General features: G+C 39.4%; 1 protein-coding gene and 1 pseudogene across 9 annotated transcripts in view; both read left to right on the forward strand.

Annotated features, from left to right (window-relative positions):
* The window catches only part of Skint5l (selection and upkeep of intraepithelial T cells 5 like), a 238,361-nt gene that overhangs the window by 81,831 nt on the left and 140,387 nt on the right, over positions 1-16,143 (forward strand). For 8 of the 9 annotated variants that reach the window (XM_087551531.1, XM_087551532.1, XM_087551533.1 and 5 more), the window contains 2 exons: positions 10,412-10,474; positions 12,499-12,561. In XM_087551531.1, the coding sequence (XP_087407657.1) occupies positions 10,412-10,474; positions 12,499-12,561 (126 nt within the window). Of the gene's footprint in view, positions 1-2,609; positions 4,660-10,411; positions 10,475-12,498; positions 12,562-16,143 lie in introns of those variants that run through there. The other variant, XM_087551539.1, reaches the window with a different exon arrangement.
* Positions 2,396-4,454, forward strand: Ankrd13c-ps1 (ankyrin repeat domain 13C, pseudogene 1; annotated as a pseudogene).

Consider the following 16,143-nt stretch of genomic DNA (forward strand, 5'->3'; position numbering starts at 1 on the left):
GGTTTAGTGCAGAATTCTATCAAACCTTCATAGAAGACCTCATACCAATATTATCCAAACTATTCCACAAAATTGAAACAGATGGATCACTACCGAATACCTTCTACGAAGCCACAATTACTCTTATACCTAAACCACACAAAGACACAACAAAGAAAGAGAACTTCAGACCAATTTCCCTTATGAATATCGACGCAAAAATACTCAACAAAATTCTGGCAAACCGAATCCAAGAGCACATCAAAACAATCATCCACCATGACCAAGTAGGCTTCATCCCCGGCATGCAGGGATGGTTTAATATACGGAAAACCATCAACGTGATCCATTATATAAACAAACTGAAAGAACAAAACCACATGATCATTTCATTAGATGCTGAGAAAGCATTTGACAAAATTCAACACTCCTTCATGATAAAAGTCCTGGAAAGAATAGGAATTCAAGGCCCATACCTGAACATAGTAAAAGCCATATACAGCAAACCAGTTGCTAACATTAAACTAAATGGAGAGAAACTTGAAGCAATCCCACTAAAATCAGGGACTAGACAAGGCTGCCCACTCTCTCCCTACTTATTCAATATAGTTCTTGAAGTTCTAGCCAGAGCTATCAGACAACAAAAGGAGGTCAAGGGGATAGAGATCGGAAAAGAAGAGGTCAAAATATCACTATTTGCAGATGATATGATAGTATATTTAAGTGATCCCAAAAGTTCCACCAGAGAACTACTAAAGCTGATAAACAACTTCAGCAAAGTGGCTGGTTATAAAATTAACTCAAATAAATCAGTTGCCTTCCTCTATACAAAAGAGAAACAAGCCGAGAAAGAAATTAGGGAAACGACACCCTTCATAATAGACCCAAATAATATAAAGTACCTCGGTGTGACTTTAACAAAGCAAGTAAAAGATCTGTACAATAAGAACTTCAATACACTGAAGAAGGAAATTGAAGAAGACCTCAGAAGATGGAAAGATCTCCCATGCTCATGGATTGGCAGGATTAATATAGTAAAAATGGCCATTTTACCAAAAGCGATCTACAGATTCAATGCAATTCCCATCAAAATACCAATCCAATTCTTCAAAGAGTTAGACAGAACAATTTGCAAATTCATCTGGAATAACAAAAAACCCAGGATAGCGAAAGCTATCCTCAACAATAAAAGGACTTCAGGGGGAATCACTATCCCTGAACTCAAGCAGTATTACAGAGCAATAGTGATAAAAACTGCATGGTATTGGTACAGAGACAGACAGATAGGCCAATGGAATAGAATTGAAGACCCAGAAATGAACCCACACACCTATGGTCACTTGATTTTTGACAAAGGAGCCAAAACCATCCAATGGAAAAAAGATAGCATTTTCAGCAAATGGTGCTGGTTCAACTGGAGGGCAACATGTAGAAGAATGCAGATCGATCCATGCTTATCACCCTGTACAAAGCTTAAGTCCAAGTGGATCAAGGACCTCCACATCAAACCAGACACACTCAAACTAATAGAAGAAAATGTAGGGAAGCATCTGGAACACATGGGCACTGGAAAAAATTTCCTGAACAAAACACCAATGGCTTACGCTCTAAGATCAAGAATCGACAAATGGGATCTCATAAAACTGCAAAGCTTCTGTAAGGCAAAGGACACTGTGGTTAGGACAAAACGGCAACCAACAGATTGGGAAAAGATCTTTACCAATCCTACAACAGATAGAGGCCTTATATCCAAAATATACAAAGAACTCACGAAGTTAGACCGCAGGGAAACAAATAACCCTATTAAAAATGGGGCTCAGAGCTAAACAAAGAATTCACAGCTGAGGAATGCCGAATGGCTGAGAAACACCTAAAGAAATGTTCAACATCTTTAGTCATAAGGGAAACGCAAATCAAAACAACCCTGAGATTTCACCTCACACCAGTGAGAATGGCTAAGATCAAAAACTCAGGGGACAACAGATGCTGGCAAGGATGTGGAGAAAGAGGAACACTCCTCCATTGTTGGTGGGATTGCAAACTGGTACAACCATTCTGGAAATCAGTCTGGAGGATCCTCAGAAAATTGGACATTGAACTGCCTGAGGATCCATCTATACCTCTCTTGGGCATATACCCAAAAGATGCCCCAACATATAAAAAAGACATGTGCTCCACTACGTTCATTGCAGCCTTATTTATAATAGCCAGAAGCTGGAAAGAACCCAGATGCCCTTCAACAGAGGAATGGATACAGAAAATGTGGTACATCTACACAATGGAATATTACTCAGCTATCAAAAACAACGAGTTTATGAAATTCGTAGGCAAATGGTTGGAACTGGAAAACATCATCCTGAGTGAGCTAACCCAATCACAGAAAGACATACATGGGGTCTTCCAATGTCTCTCTGAGGGAGGTTCACAAACAGGGTTTCAGCCTTTAAGCTAGAGTTTGTAACTGCTGTTGACCTCCTTCTTTGCAAAGGCCCAGAGCACCAGTTTAGAATTCTGAGCCTTTGGTCTCCAACCGCAGGGCCCGCCCCAGCGTGGAACTCTGTGCGAGGGGAGCGCGGGCGCTGGCCGGACACAGACACGAGCGCAGGAGAGGCCAGCTAATACTCCTCGGCGTTTCCTTCGGAGCTCTCGCGAGAGGAGCCAAGGGAAGATGGCTGCGCCGGGTCTTTCAGAGTGAGGAGGCGGCGGCGGCGCCCCGCGTCGTGTGTTCGCGGGCTCTTGAGCTGCGGCTTTCCTCGTCTGAGAAGAGGGCCGCCGCCTCCGGGAGATGCGCGTGCCGCGGACCCGCGGTCGCCCCAGGAGTTCATGCTGCGTGCGAGGCTCGCGGCCGCCGCTCTAATCGCCCGGCGTCGCCGCCGCGCCGGCTCGGCCCGCGGTGAGCCTCCCGGACCCTGTCCCGCGCGCCGCGGCGGCGATGACCGGGGAGAAGATCCTCTCCCTGCGGAGGGACCACAAACCCAGCAAAGAGGACGGGGACGTGCTGGAGCCCTGCGAGGAGGAGGCGACGGCCGCGCTCGGCGGCGCCTTCACCGGGGGCAGAAGCGGAGCAGGCGGCAGCGGCAAGGGCGGCAAGGCCTGCCATAAGATCTTCAGCCACCACCACCGGCTGCAGCTGAAGGCGCCCGCTGCGCCCGGCCCCGGCATTCCGGCCCCGCCGCAGCACAACGCAGTGACTGCCACCTGCCCGGCTCCGGCCTGCCTGGGCAGTAACCCGGTTGTGGTGGCTGACGGAGGCAGCTGCCCCTCGCTCTACCCGGTGCACGAGTGCGTCTTTAAGGGGGACGTGAGGAGACTGTCCTCGCTTATCCGCACGCACAATATCGGACAGAAAGATAATCACGGAAACACTCCTTTACATCTTGCTGTGATGTTAGGAAATAAAGAATGTGCACATTTACTGTTGGCTCACAATGCTCCAGTAAAGGTGAAAAATGCTCAGGGATGGAGCCCTCTGGCGGAAGCCATCAGCTATGGAGACAGACAGATGATCACAGCTCTTCTAAGGAAACTCAAGCAGCAATCTAGGGAGAGTGTTGGAGAAAAACGACCTCGGTTGTTAAAAGCCCTAAAAGAGTTAGGTGACTTTTACCTAGAACTTCACTGGGATTTTCAAAGCTGGGTGCCTTTGCTTTCCCGAATTCTGCCTTCTGATGCCTGTAAAATATACAAGCAAGGTATCAATATCAGGCTTGACACAACTCTCATAGACTTTACTGACATGAAGTGCCAACGAGGGGACCTGAGCTTCATCTTCAGTGGGGATGCTGCACCCTCTGAGTCTTTTGTAGTGTTAGACAATGAACAAAAAGTTTATCAGCGAATACACCATGAGGAGTCAGAGATGGAAACAGAAGAGGAAGTTGATATTTTAATGAGCAGCGATATTTATTCTGCAACTTTATCAACCAAATCAATTTCTTTCACACGTGCCCAAACTGGATGGCTTTTTCGGGAAGATAAAACAGAAAGAGTAGGAAACTTTTTGGCAGACTTTTATCTGGTGAATGGACTTGTTCTAGAATCAAGGAAAAGAAGAGAGCACCTTAGCGAGGAGGACATTCTGCGGAATAAGGCCATCATGGAGAGCCTGAGCAAAGGTGGGAGCCTGACGGAGCAGAACTTTGAGGGCACCACACCTGGGCAGAGAACTGGTGTGCAAAGAGAGCAAGAAGACATTTAAAGCCACTGTAGCCATGAGCCAGGAATTTCCTCTGGGAATTGAGTCATTATTGAATGTTCTAGAAGTAATAGCACCCTTCAAGCACTTTAACAAGCTTAGAGAATTTGTTCAAATGAAGCTTCCTCCTGGCTTTCCTGTAAAATTAGATATACCCGTGTTTCCCACGATCACAGCCACTGTGACTTTTCAGGAATTCCGATGTGATGAGTTTGATGGGTCCATCTTTGCCATCCCTGAAGACTACAAGGAAGGCCCAAGTCGTTTTCCTGACCTTTAGCTGACCCCGAAGAGCAAGAGGCTTCAGGTGGCAGGGATGACCTTCCTTCAGCAGCGAGAACACATCAGTGATGTGATGAAAAACTGACCTCTAATGAAACATCCACAGCTTCCTGATGTGCCATTCATTCCTCTTTTTAAAGTCACTTCCTGTCTGTACTAGTTTGACACTCAGTGACCCCGAGACCTTCCTATGTAAAGCAGCTGTGAGTGCTGTGATTTGTTTTTAAAGATTTTTACACTTCTTGTTGAAATATATATCATATGAATATATCTATAGCTATATCTAAAACACTCCTGGACCATTAACGTCAATTCCGTGTCTTAAGAGATATGAAGCCCTTTGAAATGCGTCACCTCTATCAGGTGGCATGTATAAATGTTCCTTTAAACTATGTTTTCATCATCAAGTATAGTTCTGTAATTTGAATGTTTAATCAACTAGAAGGAATGCAGTTTTCTGAGGTGAACAGAGCAGTGGTAACTATTGAACAGTTGCATTTACAGCCTGTTGCAATACATTCCGAGGGAACACTCCTGCAGGGAATGCGGTGGCCCCACCCCGCCCCCACCCCAGCACCTTGATAACAGTTGCATTTACAGCTGCAGTGCATCCCAAGGGAGTGCTCCCTGCAGGGGATGCGGTGCCCCCAGCACCTTCATGCAGCTCATCGTGGTGCTCTTTGTTTCACCTGAATCCTTTTTCAGTGGAAACTGTTTGTTACTGATCTTCCTTTCATAGAACCTCAATTTTTTTCCTAAACTTGAGTTTAAAGGTCCTTGTTCTGTTGATAGGTACGGTAACATGCTTACAGCTAGCCCTCTCCTAAGTATCAGCACTTTAAACAAATTCCAAATTTTTAAACTTGCTTCCTAGTAAGTGCACGTAAGTCAGATTATTTTTAATGGAATATGGATGCATTGGTGTCAATTTTAAAAAACAAAACAAAACAAAGCAACGTATTTTGGACAATTATATATGTAACGCTTTCAAAATAAGGTAAAAACATTTTATATGCTACAATATATTTGTTATAGGCTAAAAGTCCAGAAACACCTGATTGAAAGTTCATTTTTTTCTTTTAAGTCACAGGAAAATAACTATTGATTTGTCTCCAGAGTATTAAAATCATGCATTACTCATTTTTGCACCTAAAATTTGTCATATTTATTACAAGATGGTTTAAAGAACCAAGAGTGAAAATAAATTAGAATAATGTTCAAATCATAACAGTATCATGTTGTATTAAAGACTTAGCTAAATGTTTGTGTCCTGATGAGATGTGTCATGGATGCACCTGTCAGGTTGTTATAGAATGTTTAAACTTTGACCAAGACTTTTATTGAAAGATGACTTATTTAAAAATCCAAAGTGTCAGCCGTAAGATATTTATCTCTTTACAGTTGCATCTCAGATAGTGATACCACCTGGCATATGTTGACATTTTATTTTTTATAAAAATGATTGCATTCAAAAAAATCAAAGCCCTAATCACTCCAGTAAGTGATCTGTTCAGTTTTAAGAACTGAGAAGCCCAAAGCTAGCATGATGGAATGGAAGTTGTCCCTGCCAGACAGTGGCTGATCCAGCGACTTAGCTACTCAATTAATTCTGTTGTCAGTCATGAGGTCCAAGGTTCTGAAAGGCAGTGATCACTGTTGCTTTACGCTCCTTGGCTCGAACATAAATGAAAAAATGATAAATTTGCAGCTTGGGATTTAGAATTTCTTAACATGTGAATATTTTGCTGGGTTACACTGGAGATAGGACTGCTGAAAATTGTTGCACTGGATTGTACTACTGAAAATTGTTGCACTGGATTGTTTTGACTTCAATTTTTCTTTAATGAATAGTAGAATCAGATTGTCCATTCCAAAATGTTTTTTCCTCTGATCACAAAGAACAAGTGTATCTCTTATGATGGTGGGAAAAAAGGAGTTAATTAATGCAAATAAACTTTTCACAATATTAAAAAAAAAAAAGAAAGACATACATGGTATGCACTCATTGATAAGTGGCTATTAGCCCAAATGCTTGAATTACCCTAGATGCCTAGAACAAATGAAACTCAAGACGGATGATCAAAATGTGAATGCTTCACTCCTTCTTTAAAAGGGGAACAAGAATACCCTTGGCAGGGAAGAGAGAGGCAAAGATTAAAACAGAGACTGAAGGAACACCCATTCAGAGCCTGCCCCACATGTGGCCCATACATATACAGCCACCCAATTAGACAAGATGGATGAAGCAAAGAAGTGCAGACCGACAGGAGCCGGATGTAGATCGCTCCTGAGAGACACAGCCAGAATACAGCAAATACAGAGGCGAATACCAGCAGCAAACCACTGAACTGAGAATAGGACCCCCGTTGAAGGAATCAGAGAAAGAACTGGAAGAGCTTGAAGGGGCTCGAGACCCCATATGTACAACAATGTCAAGCAACCAGAGCTTCCAGGGACTAAACCACTACCTAAAGACTATACATGGACTGACCCTGGACTCTGACCTCATAGGTAGCAATGAATATCCTAGTAAGAGCACCAGTGGAAGGGGAAGCCCTGGGTCCTGCTAAGACTGAACCCCCAGTGAACTAGATTGGTGGGGGGAGGGCGGCAATGGGGGGAGGGGAACACCCATAAGGAAGTGGAGGGGGGAGGGGGATGTTTGCCCGGATACCGGGAAAGGGAATAATACTCGAAATGTATATAAGAAATACTCAAGTTAATTAAAAAAAAAAAAGAAAAAAATTTGGGACAGAGCTAAACAAAGAATTCTCAGCTGAGGAATATCAGATGGCCAAGAAGCACCTAAAGAAATGTTCAACATTCTTGGTTATCAGGGAATGCAATCTAAACAACCCTGAGATACCACCTCACACCAGTCAGAATGGCTAAGATCAAAAACACTTGTGACAACTGATACTGGCAATGATGTGGATAAAAATGAACATTTCTCCATTTTTGGTGGGATTGTCAACTGGTACAACCACTCTTGAAATAAGTCTGTCAGTTCCTCTGCATATTGGACATTGCAATACCTGAGGACCCACCTATACCTCTCCTGGGCATATACCCAAAATTTGCTCCAATGTATAACAAAGAATTTAAAATACTTCTCTTTCTACCCATAGAGTACTTCTGCTCTAGGAAAATCTGTCTTTTCCAGGCACTGTAAAAATGTCGAATCATAAGAGACCAATTTCCTGAAAACAAGATAATTTTGTTTTAACGTAGTAATTTAATCGTCAACCACAAAAAGTGATAGATATAAACCATCTAGAAGTAGAGATATTGTCATAAAATTTCATCAAATTGATATAAGAACTGAATGAAGTGGGGGAGAGTTGTTCTTATCTTTAAGAAAACACATTACTTCCTACTTCACTTTCATGTGAAACCCCTAATACTTATTAAGAAAAAAATTAAAATGGTCAGGAAGCACGCATTACTTAGTGATCTTCTGATTCTCATTCCTGTTATTGTCTATAAAAACAATAAAAAATCTGGCATAATGATCTTTCATGGAACTTGTCTGTAAGTTGAACACAGTGTAGTGAGAATTCTAGAATTTTGGTTTTATTAACCAACATAATATTTGATAAGAACATGATTTTGTTTTTCTCTGGTATGGAGATATTAGGTTGCTTTACAGTATCCAAAGCAATTGATTATCATTTTCCCTATGCTCTAGAAGGGGAGTGATTTTTCAGCTGCAAATGGAATCTGCAAATATATGACATTTACAGTTATGGGAACTTTTCAGAGAACATATAAATTCTATGTCTCTGAGTAAGAGGTGGTTTTGGTTGTCCATTGTTGGGTTTTTAGATCTTGGTTGTGCTTATTTAACATTCATGCTTAAGAAAAAGAAGAAGAAAATAAATTAGATTACAGTTTCTTCTTCTTTGCTCTCAAAGTTTTGTACTTTTCTGTCTTCTGTCTGTTATTAGACTGAATATTTAGTGAATAAAAGAGGGGTGGAGGACGATGAAAGAAAGAATATTCCACAAAGCAGAAAAGACCAGCTACAAGTAAGGTTTGGAAAATGAGAGAGGTTGAAAGAAAGAAAAACCCATAAATGAGCCAAGACAAGCTACAAGAGGCACCAGAATTTGTGTATAGGCAAAAAGGAAAATTTGATGTCAAATGCCACAGGCAGGGAAAGAAAGATGCATTTTTTAAAACAAGAAAACAGAAAACGTTAATTATGTCTGCTGTTGATGAGATATTATCTGCTCAGCTCACAGAAGGGGATTTTCTGTATTTTCTTTACTTCCTTACAGGTTCTGTTTGAAACAAGGAGTTGGAAGAAAAGCTGAGCAGTTGTAAATTGGTGGTGAGAAATAGAGTGGTCTGAGAAGCAAAACATGACTGAAATGGGAAAACTAATGGGGTCACTCTATTCTTTTATTTCTCAAAGGAGGGCAGAGTTTCCTAAGGATGTGGAGACATTTGCTTTCCTATTTGAAATGTCAGGGAAGTGAGGAACATGAGAAAAGAAAGAGCAAAACAGGTTGGTCTTTGTGATGGAGCTATCTTATAGGAGTTTCTCACAGAAAGAAGGAAGAAAACTCTGCTGCAGGCTGGTGGCTAAGAGACAGACTGAAAAAGGAGGAAAATGTGAAACAAAAATCCTGTTTAAAAAGAAAGGGATAAACTTATCTCAACCTTGCTAACAGAGTTAGAGGAGGGTCAAACTGGGGTTACAATATCACCATCAGCTTTCATAGCAGTTATATCCTTATGTGGGAGCATATGCCTGCTGATTGTGTGAAAAAAGCTATGATGACATAGGATAGAATTATATAGAAAGGCTAGATTAAGACTTTTGAAAGAGACACCATGATTCCCTATGGGGTGGACTTGCCTTAACTGAAACAAATTATAAATAACTTGGTAATATACCACTAGCGTGAAAAGGATTAGAAACAGCAGTACAAGAGGCTAGTTTGCATTTGTAATGATTAACATGGCAACCAGACAAAATTGCTCTACCATGAAGTAGAACAAGGAAATGAAGATACTCAGAGAGCATTTGCTAGGTGAAAGTCAGTACTCTTAAAGTTTTGATACAATTTGATCATGGTAAAATACAAAGAACAATTTAGCTTTGCATGTTTAAGATCTCAGAGAAAAAGTTCTGGAACAAGGAAAAGTTATACCTTATTTACAAAGATTATACAAATTCTGGAGAAAGCTTCATTAATTTTAAATTGATATTGGTCTCAGGGATGAAAAAACTCACATGAAAACCAGATACAAGGCAAGTTTCTATGGGGAACTTGGTGCTTAAATGTGAATACCTTACAAAATACAAGATCTTAGACCATTAAAGACCCAGACAGTGCCTAAGGAGGAGTAAAAAGGGATACAAGTGGTATTGAATCTGATATGTCTCATGCTAATACACAAGTTCTACCTATACCGAGAGATCTATGATGTCTACATGCCTAGTGATCAATTACAGGAAACATGGTCATATGCAACAATTTTGTGAAAAAGCCATTATAGGTCTCTGGACTCAAAATGCTTGGTGATTTAAGTGTGGAAAATTTGGGCATTTGTAACAAAATTGTGAACAAGGCATTCTTAAGAGAGATGGTACTCCTAGGTATAAATCCTAGGTATAAAGGTTACCCTTTCAGGAGTGTTCATTTGATGAGGCAAGGGTTACAAAGAGAACAAAGTGTATAGGTGCAAGAGAGACACCCAAGGTCTTTTCCTGACATAAGAAAATGAAATGTGAGCCTAGCAGGAGGCCACACAGCAAAAACAATAGCCCATTTTCTTCTTGTCAGCCAGAAAGGAATAGATAGGCAAAACAAGCTTTATGAATTAATGCAAATCTTGTGTACTACTTTATTCAGTACAGTTTATAATAGATAAGCATCTTACTCTACAGCCCCCAAACTCAATGTTATAAAAGTAACTCAATAAATTTATGTTCTTTTCCCATAGGAATGAATAATGTGCTGGTGGAAATGATTCAAAGAATTGTTCCAAGTTCCAGGGAGAATCCAGGTATGATCAATGAAGATGGCAAAAGAGAAATTAAACCAATTGTGTAGAGATACAATTTAATACCTCCAGTAGAATTTGCCACCTGCTACTATATCAGTAGCTCTGGGGCAGTGTTGGTCCAAGAGAAAGAACATGAGGCTTTGGAAGTTCATGAAAATAAGTTAATTTTCCACTGTTAATTATCAGACACAAAAATTCAATATGCAAGTGAAAAGGTATTGAAATGAGAAGTTTGATGGTAATAGGAGTATATGTAACTATGACTTCACAGAAAATCTGAAACTCAGAATGACCAGTTTAAAATGTTTGTGTACAGTTTATAGGAAGTGGAAATTTATAACTGATAAAACAAGCTATGTGATAAGTTAAAGGTGTGGGACCAGAAAGTAAAATGTGAAAATTAAGGCCAAATGCTGATTACATACCCATAAATTTATGAGGAATTGATATTTAACTGCAGGCATATGCACAGGTTAATATTCCTGTCTTCTAAGACATAACCCATGAGAAATTTATAGGAAAATGGAAGATGCTCTAGTGAAGATATTATAGATGTCATAAAAACAACCTCAAACCTTGCTAATTGTCCCAAAACAGGACATCACATGAACTGAGTATCCAAAACTACAGGAGTCATGGTTGAAATGCCAGAACTCTACCTGTAAATGGTTTCTCCCAAGCCTACCTGAATAAATCAATGAACCTTGACAAACAAAATATGATAGGAGCTTGATTCTCTGGTAAAAGAGCAACTAGTAGATAAATATTTAGAGGAGTATACCATCCTTGAAAGTGCCTGGATTTGTATGAAATAAAAATAGTAAAATATTGAGTATATTAGCAGATATTAGAGCTGGGTATAGAGTAATTCAACAAATCTCTATATTACAACCACACAGTCCACTTATTTTTTATTATCAATTTGCAATAAATAAATAATTAAATAAATAAATGGTTACTCAAAATAGAAATAAGCTGGAAAGGATTGGCCAAAGCATTACTATAGTTTAGCTTGCATTAAACACGGTTAACATCACAAATAATCAAAGCCTGATTATTGGTCATGAACACAGCAAGTTGAATGAAGATTCTCAGATAGCAGATGCTGGCTGAAGGCCAATACTCTGATATCTAAAGTCTGATTTAATTTGTTCATGCTAAAAATATTCTTTTGTATTCTTTTGTAACTTTAAAAAATTTGGAGCAATATTCAGGTGCCAGGAAAAGGTCTACCTCATACACAAAGATTATACAAATTCTAGAGAAGTCTTCTGTGATTGTAAACTAATCTTGGTGTCAATGGTGAGCAAAATCATATAAGAATCAGATGCAAGGCATGTTTTAAATTGTTTGAAAATTTAAATTTCTTATGAAATACAAGTTCTTAGACTATTAAATGCTCATGCATCACCTACGGAAGAGCAGAGAGGGATTACATTATTTCTAATATTCATCACGCTTATGTACTAGGTGATCCTATACCTAAAGATCTCTGCTGTCTAAACTCCTAGTGATTCAGTTGCAGAAAATATGGATATATTCAAAGATATTATGAAAAAGCCAAGAAGGTCCCCATATCTCAAAAATGCTTGGTGATTCTATTTTGGGAAATTTGAGCAGTAAAAAGACATTTGTGAATAAGGCACTCATAAAAGCAATGGTTATCTAGGTTATAAATCAGAAACAAAGCCTATTCCTCCAGTTATATTTATGTGATGAGGCAGGAGTTACCATTGGAACAAAGATTATATGTCCCAGAGAGACAACCAATGACTTTTCCAGATTTCAAAATATGAAATGTGGACCTAGCTGGAGACCACACTGCAAAACTACAGGCCATTTTCCAATTAATATCAAGGAAATAATGGGCAAGCAAATCTGGCTCTAAGAAGAAAAACAAATCTAATGCATGCTGCTTTGAGCTGTGCTGTTTAGACATTGTAATAAATAAACATCTTACTCTGCACCCCATAATCTCAATTTTATGAAAATAACTAATTGAATTCATCGTCTTTTCCCCACAGGAATAAATAATTTCCTGTTTCATATATTTCCAAGGATTTTTCAAATTGCCAGTGAGATTCCAGGTATGATCAATAAAGATACAGCTTAAGGCCATTAGCATGATTTGCCAGCTGCTACTGTTTCATTAGCTTTCAGACAAAGCTGGACCAGGAGAAAGAACATGAAGCTTTGGAAGTACAGAACAATATGTTAATTTTCAACTGTTAATGATCCGGCACCAAATTCAATATACACATAAAATGTATTGAAATGGAGACTTGAGGGTAATAGGAGGATATGTACTATGATTTCATAGAAATCTTGAAACTCAGAATGGCCAATTTAAAATGTTTGTACATTTCTCCAAAATTGACCATATAATTGGTCAAAAAAAGGGCCTCAACAGGTACAGAAAGATAGAAATAATCCAATGCATGCTATCAGACCACCACGGCCTAAAACTGGTCTTCAATAACAATAAGGGAAGAATGTCCACATATACATGGAAATTGAACAATGCTCTACTCAATGATAACCTGGTCAAGGAAGAAATAAAGAAAGAAATTAAAAACTTTTTAGAATTTAATGAAAATGAAGGTACAACATATCCAAACTTATGGGACACAATGAAAGACGTGCTAAGAGGAAAACTCATAGCGCTGAGTGTCTGCAGAAAGAAACAGGAAAGAGCATATGTCAGCAGCTTGACAGCACACCTAAAAGCTCTAGAACAGAAAGAAGCAAATACACCCAGGAGGAGTAGAAGGCAGGAAATAATCAAACTCAGAGCTGAAATCAACCAAGTAGAAACAAAAAGGACCATAGAAAGAATCAACAGAACCAAAAGTTGGTTCTTTGAGAAAATCAACAAGATAGATAAACCCTTAGCCAGACTAACGAGAGGACACAGAGAGTGTGTCCAAATTAACAAAATCAGAAATGAAAAGGGAGACATAATTACAGATTCAGAGGAAATTCAAAAAAATCATCAGATCTTACTATAAAAGCCTATATTCAACAAAAATTGAAAATCTACAGGAAATGGACAATTTCCTAGACAGATACCAGGTACCGAAGTTAAATCAGGAACAGATAAACCAGTTAAACAACCCCATAACTCCTAAGGAAATAGAAGCAGTCATTAAAGGTCTCCCAACCAAAAAGAGCCCAGGTCCAGACGGGTTTAGTGCAGAATTCTATCAAACCTTCATAGAAGACCTCATACCAATATTATCCAAACTATTCCACAAAATTGAAACAGATGGATCACTACCGAATTCCTTCTATGAAGCCACAATTACTCTTATACCTAAACCACACAAAGACACAACAAAGAAAGAGAACTTCACACGAATTTCCCTTATGAATATCGACGCAAAAATACTCAATAAAATTCTGGCAAACCGAATCCAAGAGCACATCAAAACAATCATCCACCATGATCAAGTAGGCTTCATCCCAGGCATGCAGGGATGGTTTAATATACGGAAAACCATCAACGTGATCCATTATATAAACAAACTGAAAGAACAAAACCACATGATCATTTCATTAGATGCTGAGAAAGCATTTGACAAAATTCAACACCCTTTCATGATAAAAGTCCTGGAAAGAATAGGAATTCAAGGCCCATACCTGAACATAGTAAAAGCCATATACAGCAAACCAGTTGCTAACATTAAACTAAATGGAGAGAAACTTGAAGCAATCCCACTAAAATCAGGGACTAGACAAGGCTGCCCACTCTCTCCCTACTTATTCAATATAGTTCTTGAAGTTCTAGCCAGAGCAATCAGACAACAAAAGGAGATCAAGGGGATACAGATCGGAAAAGAAGAGGTCAAAATATCACTATTTGCAGATGATATGATAGTATATTTAAGTGATCCCAAAAGTTCCACCAGAGAACTACTAAAGCTGATAAACAACTTCAGCAAAGTGGCTGGGTATAAAATTAACTCAAATAAATCAGTAGCCTTCCTCTACACAAAAGAGAAACAAGCCAAGAAAGAAATTAGGGAAAAAAACACCCTTCATAATAGACCCAAATAATATAAAGTACCTCGGTGTGACTTTAACCAAGCAAGTAAAAGATCTGTACAATAAGAACTTCAAGACACTGAAGAAAGAAATTGAAGAAGACCTCAGAAGATAGAAAGATCTCCCATGCCCATGGATTGGCAAGATTAATATAGTAAAAATGGCCATTTTACCAAAAGCGATCTACAGATTCAATGCAATCCCCATCAAAATACCAATCCAATTCTTCAAAGAGTTAGACAGAACAATTTGCAAATTCATCTGGAATAACAAAAAACCCAGGATAGCTAAAACTATCCTCAACAATAAAAGGACTTCAGGGGGAATCACTATCCCTGAACTCAAGCAGTATTACAGAGCAATAGTGATAAAAACTGCATGGTATTGGTACAGAGACAGACAGATAGACCAATGGAATAGAATTGAAGACCCAGAAATGAACCCACCTATGGTCACTTGATTTTTGACAAAGGAGCCAAAACCATCCAATGGAAAAAGGTAGCATTTTCAGCAAAAGGTGCTGGTTCAACTGGAGGTCAACATGTAGAAGAATGCAGATCGATCCATACTTATCACCCTGTACAAAGCTTAAGTCCAAGTGGATCAAGGACCTCCACATCAAACCAGACACACTCAAACTAATAGAAGAAAATCTAGGGAAGCATCTGGAACACATGGGCACTGGAAAAAAATTCCTAAACAAAACACCAATGGCTTACGCTCTAAGATCAAGAATCGACAAATGGGATCTCATAAAACTGCAAAGCTTCTGTAAGGCAAAGGACACTGAGGTTAGGACAAAACGGCAACCAACAGATTGGGAAAAGATCTTTACCAATCCTACAACAGATAGAGGCCTTATATCCAAAATATACAAAGAACTCAAGAAGTTAGACCGCAGGGAGACAAATAACCCTATTAAAAAATGGGGTTCAGAGCTAAACAAAGCATTCACAGCTGATTAATGCTGAATGGCTGAGAAACACCTAAAGAAATGTTCAACATCTTTATTCATAAGGGAAACGCAAATCAAAACAACCCTGAGATTTCACCTCACACCAGTGAGAATGGCTAAGATCAAAAACTCAGGTGACAGCAGATGCTGGTGAGGATGCGGAGAAAGAGGAACACTCCTCCATTGTTGGTGTTTTTGCAGACTGGTACAACCATTCTGGAAATCAGTCTGGAGGTTCCTCAGAAAATTGGACATTGAACTGCCTGAGAATCCAGCTATACCTTTCTTGGGCATATACCCAAAAGATGCCCCAACATATAAAAAAGACACTTGCTCCACTATGATCATCGCAGCCTTATTTATAATAGCCAGAAGCTGGAAAGAACCCAGATGCCCTTCAACAGAGGAATGGATACAGAAAATGTGGTACATCTACACAATGGAATATTACTCAGCTATCAAAAACACCGACTTTATATAATTCGTAGGCAAATGGTTGGAACTGGAAAACATCATCCTGATTGAGCTAACCCAATCACAGAAAGACATACATGGTATGCACTCATTGATAAGTGGTTATATGTCCGAATGCTTGAATTACCCTAGATGCCTAGAACAAATGAAACTCAAGACAGATGATCAAAATGTGAATGCTTCACTCCTTCTTTAA

The sequence above is a fragment of the Rattus norvegicus genome, chromosome 5 (genome assembly GCF_021556685.1).
Source record: "Rattus norvegicus strain SHRSP/BbbUtx chromosome 5, alternate assembly SHRSP_T2T, whole genome shotgun sequence".
Taxonomy (NCBI): Eukaryota; Metazoa; Chordata; class Mammalia; order Rodentia; family Muridae; genus Rattus; species Rattus norvegicus.